Genomic DNA, 22734 nt, shown 5'->3' with positions numbered 1-22734 from the left:
AAATTGCAACATTCTTATAGGATTATATGAGGAACCGTTGTTTCTTCGGTATGACTGTTATAATTAACTGTGGACTCATCATTTTTTATTTTTCGTAAGCTCTGACAACTCATCGCTTCCAATGACGTCTCTCTCAAGTCGTTTTTAGTATTCTAGCTGATTGTAATTCAGAGAAAATGGAACAGAAACCATTTAAAAAGAGGTGCAATCATTCTATGGAAGTTTGTCCCGCCCTCCACTGAAAAAAAGGGAGCGAGGGCGCTTTCAGCCTCCCCAAGTCGGAGTCAGGGCATAAACTTTACGCACAAGTTTCTTTTAGGAGCACACCAGCAGCGCAACATCAGAGACGCAAGGTAGGCAGCGTAATTCTTTTTATGGATCAAGACACGATTTGATACTTTGAGCTTTATGATTTCCACTTGACGCGTGCCTCTGGACATCATGTGAGCATAGAGGGACAAGTATTTAGAATTACATAATATTATTATTGAATTTGAAAGCTGATTTATCGTTAATCTACTGTTCAACACAACTTAACTTAATTTAATTCGTGCCTATACGACTGTGAAGCTCACACTGAGAAACAGAACTGCTTTTCTGAAGTCTCCAGTTCGACAAATAATCTTAGATAAATAAGTCGACTGGTGTTTTAATTCATTCCCTGTCATTGAAATATGTAAGGATTGACATTTCAGCCTGTTGTCAGCCTCGTGCGTTGAGCAATTAGTAGATGCGGGAAAACAGTGTTTGCACGTGCACCAGTCACAGAGAGCAAGAGGATAAAGGTCATTTTTTGGCTACTGATATGGCAAAACACACATTCACTGTTTGAACTGATAGCTGTATAAACAACACAACAGAGTATTTTTCATTCACAGTAAACAACACTGTCAAAGGTACAAGATGTGTCATGTTTTTCTTGCTCTCTGTGTTAAAATTCCCCTTCCACTTGCTGTGGATGTTGTAGACGAACACACACTGTTTGAATTTTGGTGCTCTTAGGACTGAGTTCAACAGCAGTGGGCAATGTGCCTGTTAAAGACTCCAAGATCTGCTAAAATGATTTTGTTCGCAGCAGACAAAGACATCATTGATTCTCTAAATAGAGCTGCAGTGCACTTTGTGTTGTGTCCTGTGGCTTTTGCCTGTTTTATGTAAGAAGACAGAGCTATGAATGTCGTGTTTATTTTGATGATCCACAGATACTTTTAAAGGCCTTGAGATTTTATTTTTTATTCATCAAACATAAGGTCACAGCATGTGCTCCGGATAGAGGCTGAAATTAGATTTGACAGTATCAGTCAGGCAGATGCACTTGAAATAACCAGGTTCCCACACGTGTTTTTATTTACTAAAAGATCAAGAGTTATAAGTTGTAGTACTTGTTGATACAATATGTTGTATCTCCAAGTATACTACAGCTTGTTTCTATTGAAGAAACGGGAACCTGCAAACATCTACTCCTCTATTCCAAGGACATGCTTTGGGAATGTTTGGGGAAAATGAGATAACAAAATAAGCTGAGAAAGAACACTGCTGAAATTGGTTAGAAATACTCCAGCAGGAAATGTATGAAAGTATTTCATGCAGAAAAAATTTGAGTTAATCTCTAATTTTGAACCAGACTTATTCAGCATGAAATGTCACATAAGTCTTTTTCGACTGGCACAAATGCAAGCAGTAAAGGAAAAACAGGAAAAGTAAAATAGAAAACACCTGGTTTTCAATATGCTGTCTGATTTGAAGTCACATCACTTACTCATGGGCTCAAGACAGTCACATTCTGACTTTGTGCTGACAGACACAAAAGACATCTTATTCATTTATTAGTAGAATATATGATGTTTTCTTTCTTATATTCCCACCATATTCCAGGGAAGTGTGGCAAACTATAGCATTGTCATAGAAGGAAGGTTTTGTTATTTCAGGGTTGTTTTTTCAACAACTGACAATTTTTCTTGGGCTATCATTGTACATATTTCCCTTAAGTCAACCGTTGGTCATATTTTCATGTGCAGTCAAATCTAAACCCCAGCTTTCATCTCCTGTGGTGCCAAAAGAGTAGGCATGGAAAAATCTACACTAATCAAATTAAAGCAGACAGGTTGTTAAATTAAACCATGTGTTTTTGATGATAACTTTGAAAACAAACCAAAAATAACAGCATACTGATTGTTATCAAGCCAGACTACTTTTATGCTGTAAATTTATCATTAACCACTGTTTATTTTCACAGGCTAAAAGGCACAAAATTCTTTCTCCTCTAGGACCAAGTCTAGCCTGAAGAGACACTTTCTTTGGAATCATTTTTTATACTTTCTTTATGCAAAATGAACATTCAGAGGGCAACCCTGTTTTTATGTTGGATGATCCTGAGCATGGACACGTGCCTAAGCCAGAAAGACTGCACAGGGGTGGACTGTCCATCAGTTCTGCCGAACTGCATCGAATCAGTTTTAGAGAAAGGTGCTTGCTGTCCCGCCTGTATACAAAGGGGCTGCACGTGTGAGGGTTACCAGTACTACGACTGCATCCAAGCAGGCTTCCAGAAAGGGAAAGTCCCAGAGGGCGAATCTTACTTTGTGGATTTTGGAAGCACTGAATGCTCCTGTCCCCAGGGAGGAGGGAAGATAAGCTGTCATTTTATTCCATGCCCTGAAATTCCAGCCAACTGCATTGATATTTTACAACCTGCAGATGGTTGTCTTCAGTGTGGGCGAATTGGCTGTACCCATGGCAACAAGAAATACGAAGCTGGACACTCCTTTCAAATGGACCAGTGCAGGGTTTGCCACTGTCCAAATGAAGGTGGAAAGTTAATGTGTTCACCTATCCCCGGTTGTGATCTTCGTAGTCCTAATAAGCCAATGTGGGTCACAACCACTGAGAACAACAACCCTTTGAGAGACGTGAGCAGTCACCATGACAGCCGACCATTGAATCCCGTAGAAGGATTTTCCAAGCTGGCGCTGAGAAACACTCTACCACTGTATAAGCAGGACCCACCCAGTTTTGGCACAGAGGATTATGACTATACACTAGCAGGGCCGACATCTTCCACCATCCAAGATCTGGCCCAACCACTGGAATCCACTACAGTACCACCAGCTTACCCAGAGTCAAGCTCCACTTCCTTAAGCTCCCATGATGACAGGAGACCTGAGCCGAGGGAGACACAAAAAATCCCTCATCCAGAGAGGAGCGGAGAGGCTGAGGTTATACATAACATGGATCCAACCACTATGGGGACTCATAGTGCAACATCAACATCGCTAACAACCACACAGAGAGTGACCACAGAGAACCAAAAGCCACAACAGGAAACAGGTGAAAGGACCATTAGACATAACAATGACAGAAACAGAGTGGTACAAGACACTTTAAAAGACACAACATTGACCTCCCGTGCAAACAAGGGGACAAGGCACCATCATAAACATGGTCATGGCAGTCACACAGGTAGTCATGCCGGCCCCCGTTCTGTTGGCCATAAGGAACAAGAAAAAGTTTCGGCGGAGCGCAGGCAGCCACTCGGTAAAGAAGACCAAAGCTCATATCCCACAATACAGTTCAGTCCCACCAGCAGAGCTCCAGTCAGGATGAGGGAGGATGGAGAGCAGCCTCAAAGGCAATCCCAAACCCTTTACAACTACCAGGCTCAGGATGTGGACGGAGACATGGAGGGTAAGTTAACTGGCCTCTAATGGTCAACAGTATCTCAACTTTTATTGCTGAGGTGTTTACATCAGAAAACATCACAATGTGATGAATTACTACATCCTTCAATCCGACAATGTTAGGTTGTTACTTTTTCAGAAGACATTCTTCCTTTTCCTTCTCTCACATCCTGTCTTTTGAGGAGGAATTTATAATCACTCTATTCAAGCTGGCAGTGGTCCAGGAAAAACAATTGTCCACGGAAAGGCTGTTTTCCCTAGACAGCATTTATCCACCTTACAGAGAAGACGAAAGAACTATACTTAGTGTGTACTCATTTTCATGCATTCAAATTGAGAGAATGCTGTATTTCCCCAGAGATCTGATGCTATGTTTATATTATTATGCTTCTAATATATTTGATGAATCTTGTAAAAGCAGTGGAAATAGCAATTTCTCTCCCCACTTTGCTCCGGTGAGAGTTCTGGGAATGTGCCTTCTGCCTGTATGTGATTATCAGCATGTTCTCAAACTGATCAGCCTCCTTCCGGGCATATAGGCCAATCCACTGCAGGCACAAGAAGAAAAAGCAGATGATGAAGTCATTACAAGGATGTTGAGAAGTTGAGTTACACTCCACTGGAAAACATCATGTCTTATTCCAAAGTGGAAGTTGCATAATCTCACACAATGCTTCATAACAGTCCAAATTTGTGTTACTTTAGCTCCAAGGAATTATGTGATTTTAAGCAGTTCCATAAGTGTTAATGATTTAATAAACTTCCTGCCAAGGAAAACCTAATTATATCATAATTTCCTTTTTCTTCATGGCACAAGGTAGTTCCACTGTATTAAAAATTCTCTATGAAGTAAGTGAACTAAATTATGAATGTGTGAAATGTATTACCCGTGTCATTTCATCCTTAGTACCACTTTAGTGACTGAACTGCTTTAGAAATTGGTTCAGGATTCTGAGAACTTTCTTAGTGGTGGTGTTTTGTCCAGCAAACCACAATCCGGAGGTGTGTAGTTAACCTACTTTACAGGACTACTGTGTTTGTTGAGACCTGTCAGGACTTTTCTTTCCTTTCAGCACTTGGCCCCTGTAGGTATGTATAGTATATGGCGAATGTATCTGTGAGGTGTCTCTGTGGGAGTGAACTCCAGAGGTACCCTTACTAGCATTTAATTGGAGACTATAGGTTAGAAACTGTCTATTTGAGGCATTTTCTTAGTCTGGGTAATATGTGAAACTGTGTGAACATCCAGTATAGAAATTCTTTGCTCAGAGGGGAAAAAAAAAACAGATATTTACTTTGACAGACGCCCTCAAAAGTTTTCCACACTTACCAAAAATGCATTAGGATTAAATCCAGCTATTCAATTGTGAATTATAGCTCCAGTGTGAGTTCAAAGTCAAAGTAGGGTTTTTCCCTCCTGGGAGAAGAGGCTCAAACTAACTGGTCTTGCCACTCAGTTTGTAGGATGAAATGACACCGTGAGGGTTCACGGTCGATGGTCACTGGACTAAAAGAAGATTTCTAGAGTGTTGACATGTTAAAGTAAAGGGACACAGCCGATAAGGGTCTCGACTAATGCTTCTTATCAATTCCATTAGCAAAGGATGCCAGAGTTATTTGGAGAGGAAAAGAGAAAGCATGAATAATAAGAACACAATCATTTTTCACCGAATAGTCTGCCTTTGCAGTGGAACGCGGCCCAAAATAAACGTTTTTTTTTCTTTCAGTCAATAACTCCTGCTCATTTGCCCTCTCTCTCTCTATCCAGCCAGACAGTGTGTGCTGAGAAGGGGGATGGGATTGTTTAGGCTCTCAGATGCTGGGCTAGACCTGGTATAGGATTTCTTGGGGGTTGTACCTGTGAGCGGCATAATACCCATGTGATGAATGAGACCACTGTTGTGGCTTGATTGCCAGACACTACTCACTACTCCTTCATGAGCCTGTGTGATTACCCGTCTCCCGTGAGGTTGCTGGTTTCCCAATCTTCTCAGTAATCACCTCATCTGAAGTACACCTCCACACGTTCTCCTCTGAGTAACTTCCCTTCCTACTTTACAAAGCACCATAACGCTGAACTAAACTAGAAGAATGCTCGAAACTGAAGCGTAAATATCATTAGAGGTGAAATAGCTGAAGAAGTACTTGTTTTTATCAACAGTACTGTCACAACATGCTTCATATGGGAGCGAGCTGAGCAGATGTATAATTTTCCTTAGGATGAAAGGGAGGGTGAATTCCAGAGCTGGTCATGTGAGAGTTCATTCTGTACCACTGCCGTGAAGATCAGTGTGAAGAAGATAACTCACTCTGGTCAATCTAGGGTGGCTTCCAGGTCACTTCCAGGAATTTTGGCGTATGTCCCGTCCACAATGTGTCCCTACTGAAAAACCGCCTGATCCACCACGTGTTGCCCATGCTTATATAAAAAAAACCATCTGCTCCAGATCCAGCAAACCACTCATAAAACACAACCACTGTGTAAGTAAAGGGAGACTGGTGATGTACACAGATCTGACTCTTGCACTAATCTGTATTTCTGTCGTTAACATACAGACAAAGTGCAGCTGTATACAGATACAGTTTTCAGACTTACAATATAAACAGTCACTCGTGTTTTCCCTATGGTAAACCTTTCATATAAAGTCTTACATTTATATTTATGCTTTATTGATATAATGATTTCTAATGCGGTAAATAGTTACCTTTAATTTGGCTTGAAGACTGCAAGTTAGGTAATAATAATTGGCTGTTGGCTGGCCTTGGCGTGTTTTTTTCATCCGTCAGGACCAGAATCAGGATTTAGATGGATTTCCTCTGGCCAGAAATGAGCTGTTTTCCTGTGTTCTGCCTTGTGAACAAACCATGGAATATATAAGGCATAATAAGGCAATGGGAAACAGGTTCAGATTACAAGGCTGTGGACAATAGAGGCATGCAATGGAATACACTTAACCAATTTAATATGCAAAAACAATCTCTAGTCTCTTATCTGTCCTAGCAGAAACATAAAAAAACAAACATGCATGCGTGCATGCGTGGGTGTGTCAAGGTCATGTGTGGATTCAGGAAACAAACTATAAGTCACAATAATTCAATGCACTATTAAGGACACGTCCTGGCAGTGTGTATTTTAGTGTTTCATTCAAGATATTTAACCACAAGGAGGTGTAATTGGATTGGAAGTTGTGAAACCATCAAAGCTACGGCAAGCCCTCTGGGCTTGGATCAGCTAACTTTAACCCCGATTAAGACTACAAAAAGATGGATCACATGATTGTTGGCTCCCAATCTCAGGGAGATTAGTTGCCAATAATTGAAACCTGAATTGGCCGTTTTGGAAATGAAGTCATGGTGACAGCAGGAGAGCCCGCCCTGTTATGTCACAGCCAGCTGTTCTTGGACAGCGATTATGTGTTTGAAAAGACACTGTATAACTGCATGTACACATGTTAAAGGTGTGAAGAACATTGTGTCACTCCCTCCCAGGCATCACACAGGCCTGCGCACACACAAACACCGACATGCTTTTAAGCTTTCTGCATCAATCATCTGACATGTTCAACCACATGAGTTTGTGTTTCAAGGACACTTGGCATGTGCTGTTATTCACATTGTTGGTCCTGTTCTCTCCAGCCCACCTGTATTGTAAATCACTGCCAAGTACACAAAAGTAAAGACACATGAACCTTGATTAGTGGCGGAGCACTGCTTTATGACACCTCTAGACATGTTGAGAGTTGCCCTTTTTGGTTGTTATTCTAGCTCCATATTTTCAGAGGGTGTGATGTCACCGGTTTTAGATTTGGACAAGAGTAAAGCATCTGGTGCTAATGCTAGTTTAATGGCCAAATATAATGACAGGCCTGGAAAAGAGAGATGCTCCTCAGCCACCTTTAAAGTATATTTTATATCTCCATTGTGCAAACACAATAAATCAACTTATCAAATTATTGCACAGCTCAGTGGAACAAGTTGCAAACCACGTTTAATTAGAAGGTCTGTCAAAGAGACAGGAAGAGACCTGGTTAAATCGTTTATCATTGTTTTCATCCCCGGTAGCTATTTTGCTCCCTCCAAAGTCATTTCATACACTGTCATGAACTGTATGTATTTTAACTCTGTATACATCCCACATTCTGGATGGACACATGGAGCAAATTTGTATATTGTTCATGGCAGGCAAAGTGACTCCACCTGGAGAAAATGAATGGGAGGCAAAAGGAGCAGGATGAATAATTATGCTCTCTGTCTTTTAATATACATTCACTCAGGTTCAAAGAGATTGCTTAACTGCGTGACTGGCACAGATACTGTAGTTATGCATCAAAGAGTCAATGTGCCTTTCAAAGTTTCTCATTTCTAAACCTTTAAATTATGCACGCTGCAGCAGTCGCTTACTTTATTCTGAGTAATTGCCTCGGTCTCATTATGTATAGGTAAGTCAAGGAGAGGTATTTTAACAAAAAATAAAGTAGATGTGAAAGTTAAAATGCTGGAATAACCTTGGCCCTCTGTAGCTGAGCCTTATCTATTTTGAATTAAATATGATTTTCGCATCTTTGCTTTGCATGACCTCCCCTTCATTTAACAGAGCATGCTATGAGAGACCAATTAGGCTTTTTAGAAGGTTCTTAATATCATTTTTTTAGCCACGTGGGCACTGTGGCTCTAGGAATGACAATGTTGGGCTGTCGGGCTGATGCAAAAAAAGGGAAGGAAAGAAATATAGACAAAGAAAAATAATTTACCGAAAGAAATAATCGACAGTAAATCAACAACACAACAGAAACAGAAATATTCTGAATACAAACATACACAAATTAACATACGCACTTACATGTACATGGATTGTCTTGAAATTTGGAATAGAAATTTATGGTCACCATAGGATAGATCCTCCTGATTGCTGCTGGTCCCCTGATATTTTCTTCAGCATCGCTGTGAGGGTCACTTTTTTATTTTTTAGTGAAATATCTTGCCAAATATCAAATAAAAACATTTCTTTCACATATTCATGTTCCCCACAGGATGAATTAGACTAGACTAGTAGATGACGCTGATGCGACATTATGGTGAAATAACAGTGAAATGTTTCTTTAATATGGATTTTAGCCTTTCTAATGTGTATGTCTGTAAACACACATTAGCTTATTTGATAGTTCAAATTGAAGTTAAAACTCTCAATTAAAAAAAAAAAATTAAAAAAATATGGGCGGGTTTCATGTCACAATCAGACAAATATGTGGTCTTGTATGGTGTAACTGACTGTTAAGGCATGAGTGTCATTAGTTCTTTCTTCTACAGTTGCGAAGGAGCCACAAATCAAAGCTGGAATGCACTGCCCTGTTATTGAAGGAACACATACATTTTCCTGTCTGTTGCCTGACCCAGTTTAAAATGAAGTGCTAATGTGTTACTTTTTCACTCTGCTCCAGCTCTGATTAGCCAGGATGTAACTAAAAAAGGACAATTTTAGTCCTGTAATTTTAGAGTCTTGGGTTTCGTACTTCTCCCTGCCAGTGAAAGTGAGAGCAGAGTCAAGGAGTCTGAAAAGAAAAACACAGATTGTTCTTGCTATTCTCAGCTACTTTAGTCACAAAACCAGATTCACGAAGAAATTCAGTTCCACTTCAAATATCCGGTAACCAGATTTTTACAACATCTCACTGATGTGATTCTATGCTGGGGGATGTTAACCATCCTCCTCCAGCTGAATTGTAACCATCGTTTTATGTGTTTCATCTGAAATACTGGCTGCACTGAGTGGGATAAATCTGGAACTGCCTGTTTGTGTTTCATTATAGTGTCTGCCAAGGAGCTGGTGAAGGCCTGCTGTGAGACAGGGGAGAAATGGGCTTCAGTTAATGGTCACTGCAACAACATGGAGCCACCCACAAAAGATAGGCACTCCATCTGCTGGTAAGGCCATTATTAAACGCCCATTCCTGTCATTTAGTACTGCAGACTGTAGTCTTTTAGTCTTCTGTGGAAAAGTCGCTGAATTTAAAGATGAATTAGTCAAGTAACGTAATGACAAGTCACAAGATCAGTCACATCTAAGTTCACCTTTCTTTGGAAACACTGATCTTTGGCTGGTAAATTATTAGGATTTCAATTTCATTTGCTTCTAATTGAATTTATAGAAACTTGAAAACACATTTCAGTAAGCTTTGTAGCAGCACTCGTGGGAAGAATAGCTAGCCCTGCTTGTTGCTGTAGAACCATAGTTGCAGTCCAAACACTTATTCACTTCTTTCCCCTGTGTGCTTTTCTTTGCCAGGACTGCCCAACAACAGTGCTGTCGCGGTTCCCTGGGAGAAAGCCGGTGTTTGTCTGGAATTAATGCAGCCAAAGCGGGAAATATGTGTCAAGAGAATGCCAGCGATAAATGTGGGATTGATTACTACAAGGCAAGTATTTGTGATCAGATACCACGGCAAAGGTCAACACAGTTCATATTAATTAATACAGTCTGAATTAGCAATTGATAAAATTCAAAACATATGTAGATGGTACCAGTCTGTAGCCAGTAAGAGTCTCTCTGCAGTGTTTGAGCGACTTTATTTCTTTACTATTATTATTACTTATCTCTTTTGTCTCTCACATTATTGCTGTCGTGCCAAATCCCTGGTACTCAGTTACCTTACCATATAATTTGGACAAAATGATTTAGGGCCAATTACAGCTAAAGATTCCCACAGTCCTAAAGCTGTACTATCTTCAAAGCAGACCTCAGCAATTGGAAATGTCACATGTCAATTGCTTGACCTCTCTGAAATTGTGGACGTATGGGCTGATAGATGACATGTTAAAACAGTAGCTGTGGTAGACGGGGGGCTGTTATGGAGGTTAATGAGGGGTCAAGTCATCGTGACTGAGTAACTCTATCGTGTTCGTCCAGGTTCCTAGAGCCCATTTGCTATCTGACCTGTGTGTTGAAGGATACTTACTCACCTGCCTCTGTGCTGCAGTGCAGCTGTTAAATATTTCCTTTCACCACCTCTCTGATGGACCCCTGTGGATGTAGTAATATTACACTATTTACAGCCACAGCGCACAACAGTGGTCATTACTTCAGTATTATGTTTCGCTATGCTCCCATGCACTCTTAAGTGGTGATCTTGCTGAGAGCTACAGTGAAACATTGAGAAGTTGTGGGCGAAGGGAGGGTTGCTGTAAATTCATGCATGTAGCTATCAAAGTTCAATTGAGCAAGATTAGGAGTCTAAAGCCACTTAAGCCATTTAAACACAGCGGTGCTTTGAGCTAAATGCTAACGTCAGCATGCCAACATTGCTAACATGCTGATGTTCAGCAAGTAATTTTGACTGTTCAGCATTTTAGTTTAGTGTGTTTGCATGTTAGTATAACGAGCACTAACAAGCACATTTGAGAATCAATGGGAATGTCATTCATTTTGCAGGTATTTGGTCGAAAAACAAAGGATTGGCCCTTGAGAAAAATATCCTCTGCAGATCATGATGTCTGTATAATTTTTGATGGCAATACATCTAATAATTGTACAACTCTTAACAGGCACTTTAGAGCTGTGCCGCTAATGTAGCTAAACACAAATCGAAACGTAAAAAGTACAGCAGCTACTGTAATGAGCTGCATGACCCAATGACTAAATGTGTAAAAACTGACTGTGTGTGTGATCTGCAGGAGTGCTGTGACTGCTGCTCACTCGGACTGCAGTTCCGCAGTGAGGGGCATCGCTGCGAAGCCCACCAGTACCTAGGCTTTCACTGCAGACACGTTTTTCTAACCTGCTGCGAGGGGGAGGACGGCAGAGACGACTGGCACTCTGTCAGAGAGAGGCCGGCTCTCACCCCAACTGCACCACCTAAAAGAGGTACTGCCAACAGATATTCACACAGATACTCGAACATGCTAATGCGAGGCATGCTGCATGCCAAAGGAGGGGATCTAGTGAAGTCGGGGCATGTAATACACACTGGTGTACTGCCAGTGAAAATTCAAACGAAAGACAATCCTTTTTTTATATATACTAGCTGTTAAAAGAAAGCATTGTACTAAGTACTAAGATTACAGCAATACATCCTCTGGTAACACAAACACAAAGCATAAAGAAAAAGATATACAGACAAATACTTCTTTCTTTGTAACTTGCATTGATGCATTTTGTGCATCTTGACATCTTGTTATGCTGTGTGTGTATTTTTAAGAGCCTATCTAAGGAAGGGCGTTGCAAACTTATTTGGGATTTGACTAATGTGGTATAAGGCAGTGGTTGACGCTGTGTATTTATCCCTGCAAAAATAAACATTACAATAAAAATGAACTAATCCTCCTTATCATTGTGGCTTTTGGGTCTTTTCTGTACTTATTATATTTCAAATGTGTTTTCCTTCAAGGAAAGTGATAAAAGTATGTTTTACTTTTTTAGTCTTGCATTATTATATTTTTTTTTACCAGTGAGAAAAGCAACTATTCTCTCCATGTGCTGTAGTATCTGACAGCCTGTACCCTAAAGAGGCCTTCTCCATTGGTGAGGAGCGGGATGGGGAAAATGCAGTGGAGGGTCCTGTTGAGGTGGAGGACATGGATGAGTGCCTGATATATGAGGGCAACATCTGCCACCACCGATGTATCAACACGCCAGGCTCCTTCCGGTGTGAGTGCTTCCCTGGATACGTGATGCAAGAGGATGGTTTCACTTGTGCGCAAGGTAAAGTTGAGACCACCAATCTTTTTTGTTACACAGTGCTATAGCAGACATTTCCAGTGATGTACTGGCAGCAGGAAGGCGACTCTCTGTGCCTTTTGCGCTTTGAAATATGATTTACTGGCTCCATTCCTGTCAGGAAGACACCATTTGTTGCAATTTGTCAACACATTCACGGTGTATTATTTTCCTGGTCCCTTTGACTTCCTTCCTGTCTGCAAGTCCTGATACTGCCTAATAATAGTTATTTTAATCGCACAGTAACATCCTTTTCCTGGACTGACATCTCTGCTGTTTTTTAAAAGCTTTTCACTATCTGCAACTCGTTCTTTGCACAAACTGAAGGTTTCCTCAGATTTACAAATGTTTTCAAGTAATGCGGATTTACATTTCTGAGAGTGTACCAGACTTTAATCAACGCTGGATTTCACCAACACAAGCCTGTCTCAACAAGGATACTAATGCCAGAGCTCTCAGCAAATTACAGTGAGGGATGAGGCTCACTAATAAAACCAAATGTTTGTCTGCAGGCAATGTGTTTTCCTGTCTCACCTTCACTGCTATTATAACTTTCATCTGTAGCCACTAGCCTCATATTGTTAGACGAAAATGCAGGATTTGCACGAGGTTTTAAGCCTCTAACTATGACCGCGGTAGAAGAAGAGGTGGAATTCTTGATTACAGTGTCCTGTGATGAGATTTTTTTTCATGTTTCTGCAGAGACGGTGGATGTGGAGAACAGACTGATGGAGGGTGACAGAGCAGGAGTGGAGCCCACTTCACCGCATCCGCCTCCCACCCATGCCCCCGTCCCACTCAACCCCTGTGAAGGTTAGAAACATGCAGCTTAATGAGGAGAGTGAGCTGCCGGTCTAACAGCCTGCAGCGAACGCTTTCATTCATCCTTACGACTTAATCAGTGACTGCAATGTGCATCTCCATGTATTTGAATGTGTTTAGAGGAGAAGCCAGCACAGAGTGCTATAGACTGACATGTTGTTATTTCAAACTTACCCTTTCCATGAAACGCAATTGTGCTGCAAATGTCAAACACAAGCAGCAGAGATGGTATCAAAGGTTAGTTTGTTTTCGGCGACAGCCGCTCATTCTCACATGCTCCACATTATAATCTGTGCAAGGTCACATTTTGTTTCTCGTGTTTGGTTTCCATGACACCAGGGTGGAGGTCTCCCACACTGTGGGCCAAAAGTAGGAAATACAATATGACCAGGTTAGGGATCAACCTGGAAAAGGAAATGAGTAGACGGCAATACAGTAAATAGCGCTCTTGTCTCCCCCACCCAGAGCGACAAAGCTCTCCTCTGTTTCACCCTAAATACTGTTGTGTTGAGCTGTGGTACAGTATATTTCATTTGACTTCAATATACTGAATTCATTTCAGGAAACGGCCCATGTGCGCAACACTGCACCTCAGTGGGGGGAAGGCCACAGTGCTCCTGTCACCCAGGATTCTCCCTCATGGCTGATGGACACTCCTGTGAGGGTAAGCCAGCTGAAATTTAGTAATAATAATGAAAACATTTTGTATTACGCCATGTCTAGCTGTAGAAATTTTGCGCAATCAAGTGAAAAATGACTCGCAATTTCAGGTTTCTATTTCAGCCAGAGAAGTTTGGTTCCAGTGGAGGAGAATTTCTTGGCAAGACAATCTGCCATTGATTTGTCTTTTTTTCTCTAATCAGTGCCTCTAGGTTTTCAGAGGAGATACAGCAACACACTGACAAACACACAGACACAAATACATGAACGGGAGACGTTGCTTTCATCTTGTTCCTAAACCAAGAGTCTACCAGAGGTATCATACCAACTATCCATGCATTATCACGATATATCTTGCCAACTGCGTGCCATACATACCCCATATTTCCACTGAGAATGGCGGTTGACTGCGTGTTTTATCATGAGGCTTATCAGCTACTGCTCTATATGTCTAAGCTGTCTCCCTGGGGATATACAGTATCTTTAAGTTAAGCCGTAACCACTCGTGTGTCTCCTGTTTGACAGCAGCAAACTGTGGCAGTGACACAGAGAGCAGCTCAGTATTGTGAGAAATTTCTCATTGTGTGGATGTTATACCCAGTGGCCTTGCCTGTAATCTCTCTCCCCAGAGGAAAGGGTCTGACCTGTCTCCTTAATCTGCTTCTGGTATTTCTATATTTCTCTTTCTATATCTCCTTGTCTGCTTTATCTGAAACAATTCATCCAAAGTCTTCTATAGAGCATTATTTAACCTCTCTCTACTTCACACTGACACATTTGTCTTATATTCTTTCTTTTTTTTAAATTCCAGATGTAAATGAGTGTTTGTCCGCACGTGCCTGCCAGTTTAACGAGCGCTGCGTGAATACTGCAGGGAGTTATGACTGTCAGAGACTGATCACCTGTCCCCCGGGTCACCAGATCAACAACGACATTTGTGAAGGTACACCACACCTTATCAGCATCACAGCATTCACTTCCACCCCACAGTATGTTGTGAATACCAGCAGGAGAGCATTTGTTTTACTACATGCTCACAATGTAGGGAAAGCACATTGTTCAGGCAAACACAATTACTTTTCCAACCCTTGAGAGTACGTATTAAAAATGAGATTTTTTTCACATCCAGTGATCAGGTAATTTCACATGTGAACACATAGAAAAGAGTGAATAGTAAGAAGAATTTCCGCAGAGAGCTATTTCCATCCCTTGGTGTTAACTCTCAGTATTATGAGCTGCCTGGCTTGTCTTTTGTGGGTGGCGCCCAACTTTGAGATGCAAACCTCCCAACGTGTCTCATTATTTCCACGCACCATAAATTGAGCCTGTGCAGAGGTCTCACTCATAAAGCGGAGTGTTCGGGAAGAAGGACCCCTAAGTTGAGTTTTAGATGTGCTGTAGGTGCTGTTTGATGCTGCGGATAGGTTTCTGTGGGCTCACATAAAGAGACACAGCTAATTTGCAGCTACTTGTGAACTTAAATCAGGCAACATGAGCATTTAGCAGGAAAGTATGTTTAACGGTAAGTAACAGCTGTGACTTCATGCTGTTAGCAAACATTTAGAGTAAAAAAAACGCTACCGTTTCCCTATTAATGACCTGTACTGAGAGACTATAATATACACTCTTTTGGCATGCTCTCAGAGAGACACAGGGAGGGACTGAATTATAACTCTCCCTTCTCTGACTCAGTTAAGACCAACTGAGATTGTGTAATCAATCATCAGTATTCTTCCTTTCTGTTTTCAGCAATCTTTAATATTTCACACCCGTACTTTAACACATACAAAAAAATCACACCCTTTCTTTTCTTTGCCATGGCTCACTCAAACCAAAATAGCTAGATATTATACACATATTAGCTATGGTACTAAGGCAACTTGACATCCTGCTCTATACATCCAGATTTTATTCTCATACGAAAAACACAATGATAGCATCCCTGTGAGGCTCTACTTAGACAAATCAGTGCTTTAAGATAAATGCTAACATGGCAGCATGCTCCCAATCACAATGCCAACCTGCAGGTATAATGTCTTTAGTTAGCATGCTGAGGTTTGCTAATTAGTAAATACAAAGTACAACTGAGCCTGTTGGGAATGTCATTAGTTCTGCAGGTCCAGTTCATCCCAAGGGCAACATAAATAAATTCATAAAGGTTTTCTGTTTAGGAAAGGTGGTCTTGCACACCCATAGTATATTGCATGTCCTGCTAATGCATGTGGTGACCAAGCATGTAAATAAAGTGAGTGAAAACAGGGGCCAAGGGGTTTAAATTCTCACATACAGCAAGTGGACTCTTTGACCTTTGCAAGTTCTTTTAGTCCGTTGCATTCAGTGGGAGGTCACTGCCAATCCCTCACACATTTATCCTGCTTCCTGGCCTTTCTCTCTGTGTGTCTGTCGGTGTCAGGCTGAATCAGCCCTTGCCTGCTCTGCCAGGCTTGTGTCAGGAGCAAGATGCTCAATCACTATCTGCTGTTTAGAGACCTACCCTATATCAGCAGGGCTGCCTGCCAGAGCTAGTTTAGGCCTCTATACAGCAATTACAGTGCTGAAATCCTGCAAGCTTTCTTGAAGAGACAAAACACTCATGCATTATGCACACATACGCACACGCGCGCGTGCGCATGCGATGCATTTCGTGCTCATTTGAGATTCCCTCCAGCTTTAGTTCATACTATGACAACAGATGTGAAAAGGCTGATTGGCAGTAGGTAAATCCCTTAGTAGACAGGTGTTAGAGGACTCTGGGGGAAATATGCTGCAATGTTCATTCACACACTGCACGAGACTATTGATGGTTTGACTCATTACATGCATTCATCCTGTTGAAATAATGCAGACCCTTCTGGTTGTAATGAGTGATCACTTTAGATAAGATTCCCAAGTTGGAATCCAATTCTTTAACTCTTCTTTAACCTATTGAGTACGGTATTAACTGAGAAAGCCTGATAGATGAACTGCATTAAGTGTGAGTTCCTGTACAGTCTGCCATTTAACCACAGTGCCATCCAGTGGTAATATGTGGCACTACATGTAAATCTAGTTGCGCGCACTGTTGACACACGTAGTGGATTATCAGACTGAAACTAATAATGTTTGATTTGTACTTTATTTGCAATTAATCATTTCTTCAGTACTCATTAGCTCATGTATTCATCTTCTTCAGATATCAATGAGTGTGTGCAGCAGACCCATAACTGTGGAGTCGGCTTCGAGTGTGTGAATACCAACGGCTCATTCAGGTGCAACCCTAAACCTCGATGTCCTGTGGGCTACAGCCAGGATGCACAGGGCAACTGTATAGGTAATAGATCTTACTGAGATGATGATATAATTACAGTGAGATTGGTTCTCGTATCGTGTAAGAGCTTGATGGCAAAATTGAGGTTTTCATTTCATTACACAAATATTTGTTTCTGTCTATTAGTGGAAATGAACTGATAAAGTTTTGTTTGAGGTAGTAAACTTGTCATTCAGTATAAATATGTGTCACTGTATGAGGGTTAAACACAAAAACACAGGGTTTACAGCCTTGTTTTATATAAAAGTCAGTATTGTTTTTGTTTTTAAAGATTCCCAATCTTGTTTCCAAGCACAAAGTTTCCCCGCAAGTGAATCATAGTCTATGTACATGCACGGTTGTACGCCACACAGATGAATCAGCACGGCTGCAGTGACAGAGGGGTTAAATGCCACACAGACAGGAGATCAGAGAGGTTGCTGTTAGGGGCTGCAGAGGGGTGGATAAAAGCCAATCCTCTGTCCTCCTCCAGTACAAGCTGATGTTATGGAATTAGCCCCCAGGGGCAGGAACTGGGGCATGTCGAGGCAGCCGACGCCCCTGTAAAAGAAGTGTAAAAGAAATGCTCTAAGAAATGAAAAAATTGAGAAAATGTCAGACGCACACATACAACAAAGTTATCCAAGGGAATGCAACTGTGTGATGTGTGTTTGCTTTGATTTCACAGTGTGGCTAAAGAGCTGCCCTCTGGTCTTTTATGCCCTGCATTTGTGCCTTTGGGTCTTCCTTCTTCCTTTGTCTTTCTTCATCTTGATGTGTCTCTCTCTCTCTCTGTGTGTAACAGACATTGATGAGTGTGGTGCTTTGACCCAGCCTTGTAGCCTGGGATTTAACTGCATCAACACAGTGGGATCGTACACATGCCAGAGGAAGTTAATATGTAGCCATGGCTATCACACCAGTCCTGATGGATCCAGATGTATCGGTATGATTGAAAAATATGTAATCTGTTGATCTGATATACAGACGTAAGACGACTATCAATAGAATAAAAGTTATGAACGGTGCCATTATTTGTGTTTGTTTTTCCAATGCAACAAAGAATGAGTAATATATCATCACACACTAAAGAGATGGTCACATAACTAATACAAAGTCACATTCAGTCATGATTTTCGTGGCAGTTGATGGTTATGGTTGTCGTTTTATTGATTTTTTTCCCATCTCTGTAACATTCATGTGTCATCTTCATCTTCTAGATGTGGATGAATGTCAGAGCGGTCTACATCGATGTGGAGAGGGCCAGCTGTGCCACAATCTGCCTGGATCCTATCGTTGTGAATGCCAGACAGGCTATCAATATGACTCATTCAGGAGGATGTGTGTAGGTATGGTGGATATCGTATACATCATCATGCAGAAGGAGTACATATGCTAAGTTTTAGGAGGACACAAAGCTTCATACATTTTGCCTTTACCCTCTCATCTCTCAGTTTCCTGCTCTCTCTTTCCTTCCTTTCGTCTTTTCACTGTTTCGCACTACTGTACAGCCACCCTTCTTCTTTGTCTGCCCACTCTGCTTCTCCTGTTTATTATTCTGCGGTGGGAGAGCTGCTGCTTCTGTTTCCCCTGCTCTGCTGCTGGCTCCTGCAGTAGCCACCAGGCCAATCACGTCTCCTGCTGCAGAGGACTCTGTTCTACCCTTGCTGTTGCTGTTGCTTCTCCCTCTGTTTGTGATTCACTATGTTGTGACTCTCATGATAATGGACTCCGCTCAAGTGTTTAGACTATCAGCAGGCAGCTGGTCCCCTCACCTCACACTCACGTTGACATGCACACAAGCACGCACAGGCATGCACATGTACGCGATCGTGCAGGGCAGCGAACCCTGCTCCATGCTTGGTTGCACGTGTGCACTTGCACACATGGGTGCTAACACGTAAATGCAATACACACTTACAGAGATATGATGGCACTGCTTCTTCCTCTCAGATGTAAATGAGTGCTGGCGCTACCCAGGCCGCCTGTGTGCCCAGACCTGTGAGAACACCCCAGGCTCCTATGAATGCTTGTGTACCTCTGGCTTCCGTTTATCCGGCGATGGCAAGAATTGTGAAGGTATGTGTGCATTAATGTCTGCCTGCATGGGTGTGAGAGAGTGTGTGCATCCATGTGTACGAGTTGGTGCAGGCGCTTGTATGTTTTTGTGAATTTGCACGTGAAAATATGCATGAAAATGTGTGTGTTGATGTTCCAGACTTGTATGTGTGTGTGAACAGTACAGATTCCTTGACATGTTGATATTAAAGCTGGCCACTGAACAGTATATTGTTAAAGAGGGATGGCAAGTAAAATGATTAATTTATTATACTGTACATCATACCATCCGTTCAAGCACAAACCAGTAAAAACATAATTGACTTAATAACAACATCTTGCTTATATGTTGGAATAAAAATATGGAAAATCCTTTGATCAAGTCAATTGTGACAGTAATGAGCTCTAACCTCTAATCTCCAGATGTGAATGAGTGCTTGGCCAGCCCATGCAGTCAGGAGTGTGCCAATATCTATGGTTCCTACCAGTGCTACTGCAGACAGGGCTACTACCTCAGGGAGGATGGGCACACCTGCGAAGGTGGGGCACACTCTATTAAACATCACAGATTTATATTTGGCCAGATTTATTTCACATGATTCACTTGCTCCTTGTCTCCCAGACATTGACGAGTGTTCCCAGAGCATCGGCCATCTGTGTACCTATAAGTGTGTGAACGTTCCTGGCAGTTACCAGTGTGCCTGTCCTGAATATGGATACACCATGTCTCCAAATGGACGCTCTTGCAGAGGTGAATCCCTCGTCTAAAATGCCAAACCAACAAAATGCATGCACATACTGGTACTTTTACAGGGGCTCAGTAATTACACAGGCTATAAAACTTTATTGGACTAAAAATCTTGGCTTTTCCTCAATCAACACATTTCCTCATCTCCAGACAGTAAAGCAGTTCTTGTGCATTAACTGTGTGTTTTAGATATTGATGAGTGCGCCACAGGGGCTCATAACTGCTCTCTAGCTGAGACCTGCTACAACATCCAAGGAGGGTACCGCTGCCTTTCCCTTGACTGTCCACCAAACTACCGCAAAGTTTCCGACACGTAAGTGATGAAATTAGTTTAAAACCCATACCCATATTTTTTTGTTTTGTTCTGTTTTTGAGTTACTTTTTCTCCCTAAAAGAAAATAAATGTTTTTATGTCTCATGTAGAGAACCTTGAATTGCCTTGCTTTGGAAAAGTGCTATACAAAAAAAATTGTCTTACCTTACCTCGCCTTCCCTGTGTCCCCTGTAGACGCTGTGAGCGAATCAGCTGTCCCAACTACCTGGAGTGTCAAAACTCTCCTCTGAGAATCACCTACTACTACCTCAGCTTCCAGTCCAACATTGTCATCCCTGCTCAGATCTTTCGCATCGGACCCTCCCCTGCCTACTCTGGAGACAACGTTATCGTCAGCATCACGCAGGGAAATGAGGAAAACTACTTCAGCACCCGGAAGCTAAACGCCTACACAGGTGCTGTGTACTTGCATCGACAGGTCGAGGGTCCAAAAGATTTCTTAATTAACGTGGAGATGAAGCTTTGGAGACAGGGGACGTTTACCACTTTCCACGCCAAGATCTACGTCTTCATCACAGCCAACTCACTCTAACTGTTAGAGATGTGCTATGGCCACTATGGACCTTAATTCAGTTCCTGAGGACTTTTCATATCACTATTTAACACAATGTCATAAAATATACCACTGTCTGTCATGATTGGTTTGAGTAGTTAATCTTGCTTGTGTCCAGTTGAAGTTCATATTAAAACATTGCTGTAAGAGTAGTAGTGCTGTAGGAGAGAAACACTGCATTTGCATGAAAATCTTGTAATGTCAAATTATCTTTTATTTCTCACTTAAATTGCTAATACACAGTACATGTTGTTAATTTTCCAGGGCTCATAAACCCACAAAGAACACATTCCATATTTTCAATTCACAATATTACATTTGGAGAAATACTAAATATTTATTATACCAGCAGAATGAAACAGTTAGCCATTGGTTTGATTATCCTAACCAGATGTGAGTAAACTCTGTCCACTTCTTTTTTCCCTGTACTTTTTCCCAGTTTTCTGTTTTCTGATGATAACGTGTCATTTGATAACACTGTGGTAAAGGCTGAAACTGTTTTGTAAGAGTCACCACTACACTGCCTAATCAACTATGTTTCCTTCTTTTCTTGGAACCTGTGCTGCTGTTTTTGTTTTTCGTCTTTGAAGTATTTTATATTATAAAATTTTATATTACTCTATATTGTGTATTTTTGTATCAGGCACAACATGGATGGATGTATCATATTTTTTATGCTAGATTCACAAACTGCAAAGTATTTTAGTAAAATATATTAAAAAACAAAAAAACACCAGTGTGGTTTGACATCATTTTATTTATTATGAGGAATATTATCTGTGTGTTCGTTTTATAATAATTACACAGTAATTATCACTTGTCATACATGTTTGATTATGCACCACTTCTCGCCTATGCACAGTATATTGTGATCATTATTTGACAGTGAGTTGTTAAACTATATAATCCATTCTTGTCAGGGCATGTCACACAGTAAATATCCATGCCTATTTACATACCTGTTCACACCTAAGTAGTTAGCTCAGCGTGAGCGTCATCCATCAACACAAGCCTGTTTGACGCACATTAATGACTGGCTAATAAAAGCAATGATCATATAGTGTGTAATTTCTGAAATTAAATTATTATAGTCTTCTTATATATTTATGTGTAAGGTCTTATACGTCCATCTACTGTATGTAACATAGAAAGTGTTACACCTCCACCTACAGGATCAATGCAGTCCTACACCCTAAAATTTTGGCTTTTTTTCCACCCCAACACTACTCTTATACAACAACAGCCTTTAAACAGAAGAAGGTGCACTGAAGTCTCATTAAATTTAACCAGTTGAAGTATAAAGTTGCTATAAACAAAGAAGTTAAGATAATTTTCCTTTAAATAAGCCATATTTTAAGCTACAAGGTGATTGTCTGCCCTTTCTCAGAGTTCAGTGAACCCCCTGGACCTGCTGTAATCATCGGAAAGGGTGTGTGTGTCTCTGTGACAGCTGTATTAATGTATGTTGCACATCCAAACAGAGCTGTTTGCCAGTTTTCTGGTCTCTGAGATGAGTTATACTGCCAAAGGTCAGTTCAACAAAAGAGACTGATTTCTGCACTAATTTTAGTCCCTTACTCTTTCTAGTTAGTCCCAACAGAATCGGGGGAAACATTTAATACAGCTCTCTCGTTCTTCAGGTCAAAGACGTTCCTCTTGACATAACTCATAATAATAGCTATGTGTGTGACTGAGTCAAGCTTTCAAACACACCCAGTGACTGAGATGCCACTCTTGGTACTGTATGTACATAACGAGCCCTCGAGCTGTGATTGATGTCTCTTTCCCCTAATTAGCTTTATCTTCTCTTCAAGATTAGGTGGTGCTGTGTTTCAGGGACAGTGAATCACGCATATCAGACAGGGGAAGATACATGCATCTATTAT

At 41.2% G+C, this 22734-nt stretch overlaps 1 protein-coding gene across 2 annotated transcripts; it reads left to right on the top strand.

Moving 5' to 3' along the window:
* The first annotated feature begins 202 nt into the window (after positions 1 to 202).
* LOC104940223 (fibulin-2) lies at positions 203 to 21572 on the top strand. 2 transcript variants are annotated; one of them, XM_010756770.3, is made up of 17 exons: positions 203 to 353; positions 2237 to 3684; positions 9485 to 9599; positions 9961 to 10090; positions 11346 to 11535; positions 12154 to 12372; positions 13090 to 13200; positions 13772 to 13873; positions 14681 to 14812; positions 17042 to 17179; positions 17961 to 18101; positions 18376 to 18504; positions 19109 to 19234; positions 19637 to 19753; positions 19836 to 19964; positions 20151 to 20274; positions 20470 to 21571. In XM_010756770.3, exons 2-17 carry the CDS (start codon positions 2331 to 2333, stop codon positions 20825 to 20827), a joined length of 3615 nt encoding a protein of 1204 aa, XP_010755072.3. In that variant the 5' UTR covers positions 203 to 353; positions 2237 to 2330; the 3' UTR covers positions 20828 to 21571. The 2 variants fall into 2 exon arrangements, with proteins under 2 accessions (XP_010755072.3, XP_027133090.1); XM_027277289.1 differs by lacking the exons at positions 14681 to 14812; positions 17042 to 17179; positions 17961 to 18101; positions 18376 to 18504 and having other exon boundaries at positions 20470 to 21572.
* The last annotated feature ends 1162 nt before the right edge of the window (positions 21573 to 22734 follow it).

This window comes from Larimichthys crocea, unplaced genomic scaffold (genome assembly GCF_000972845.2).
Source record: "Larimichthys crocea isolate SSNF unplaced genomic scaffold, L_crocea_2.0 scaffold97, whole genome shotgun sequence".
NCBI lineage: Eukaryota > Metazoa > Chordata > Actinopteri > Sciaenidae > Larimichthys > Larimichthys crocea.
Note: the sequence above shows the minus strand (reverse complement) of the source record. Positions and strands in the feature narration are given on the sequence as shown.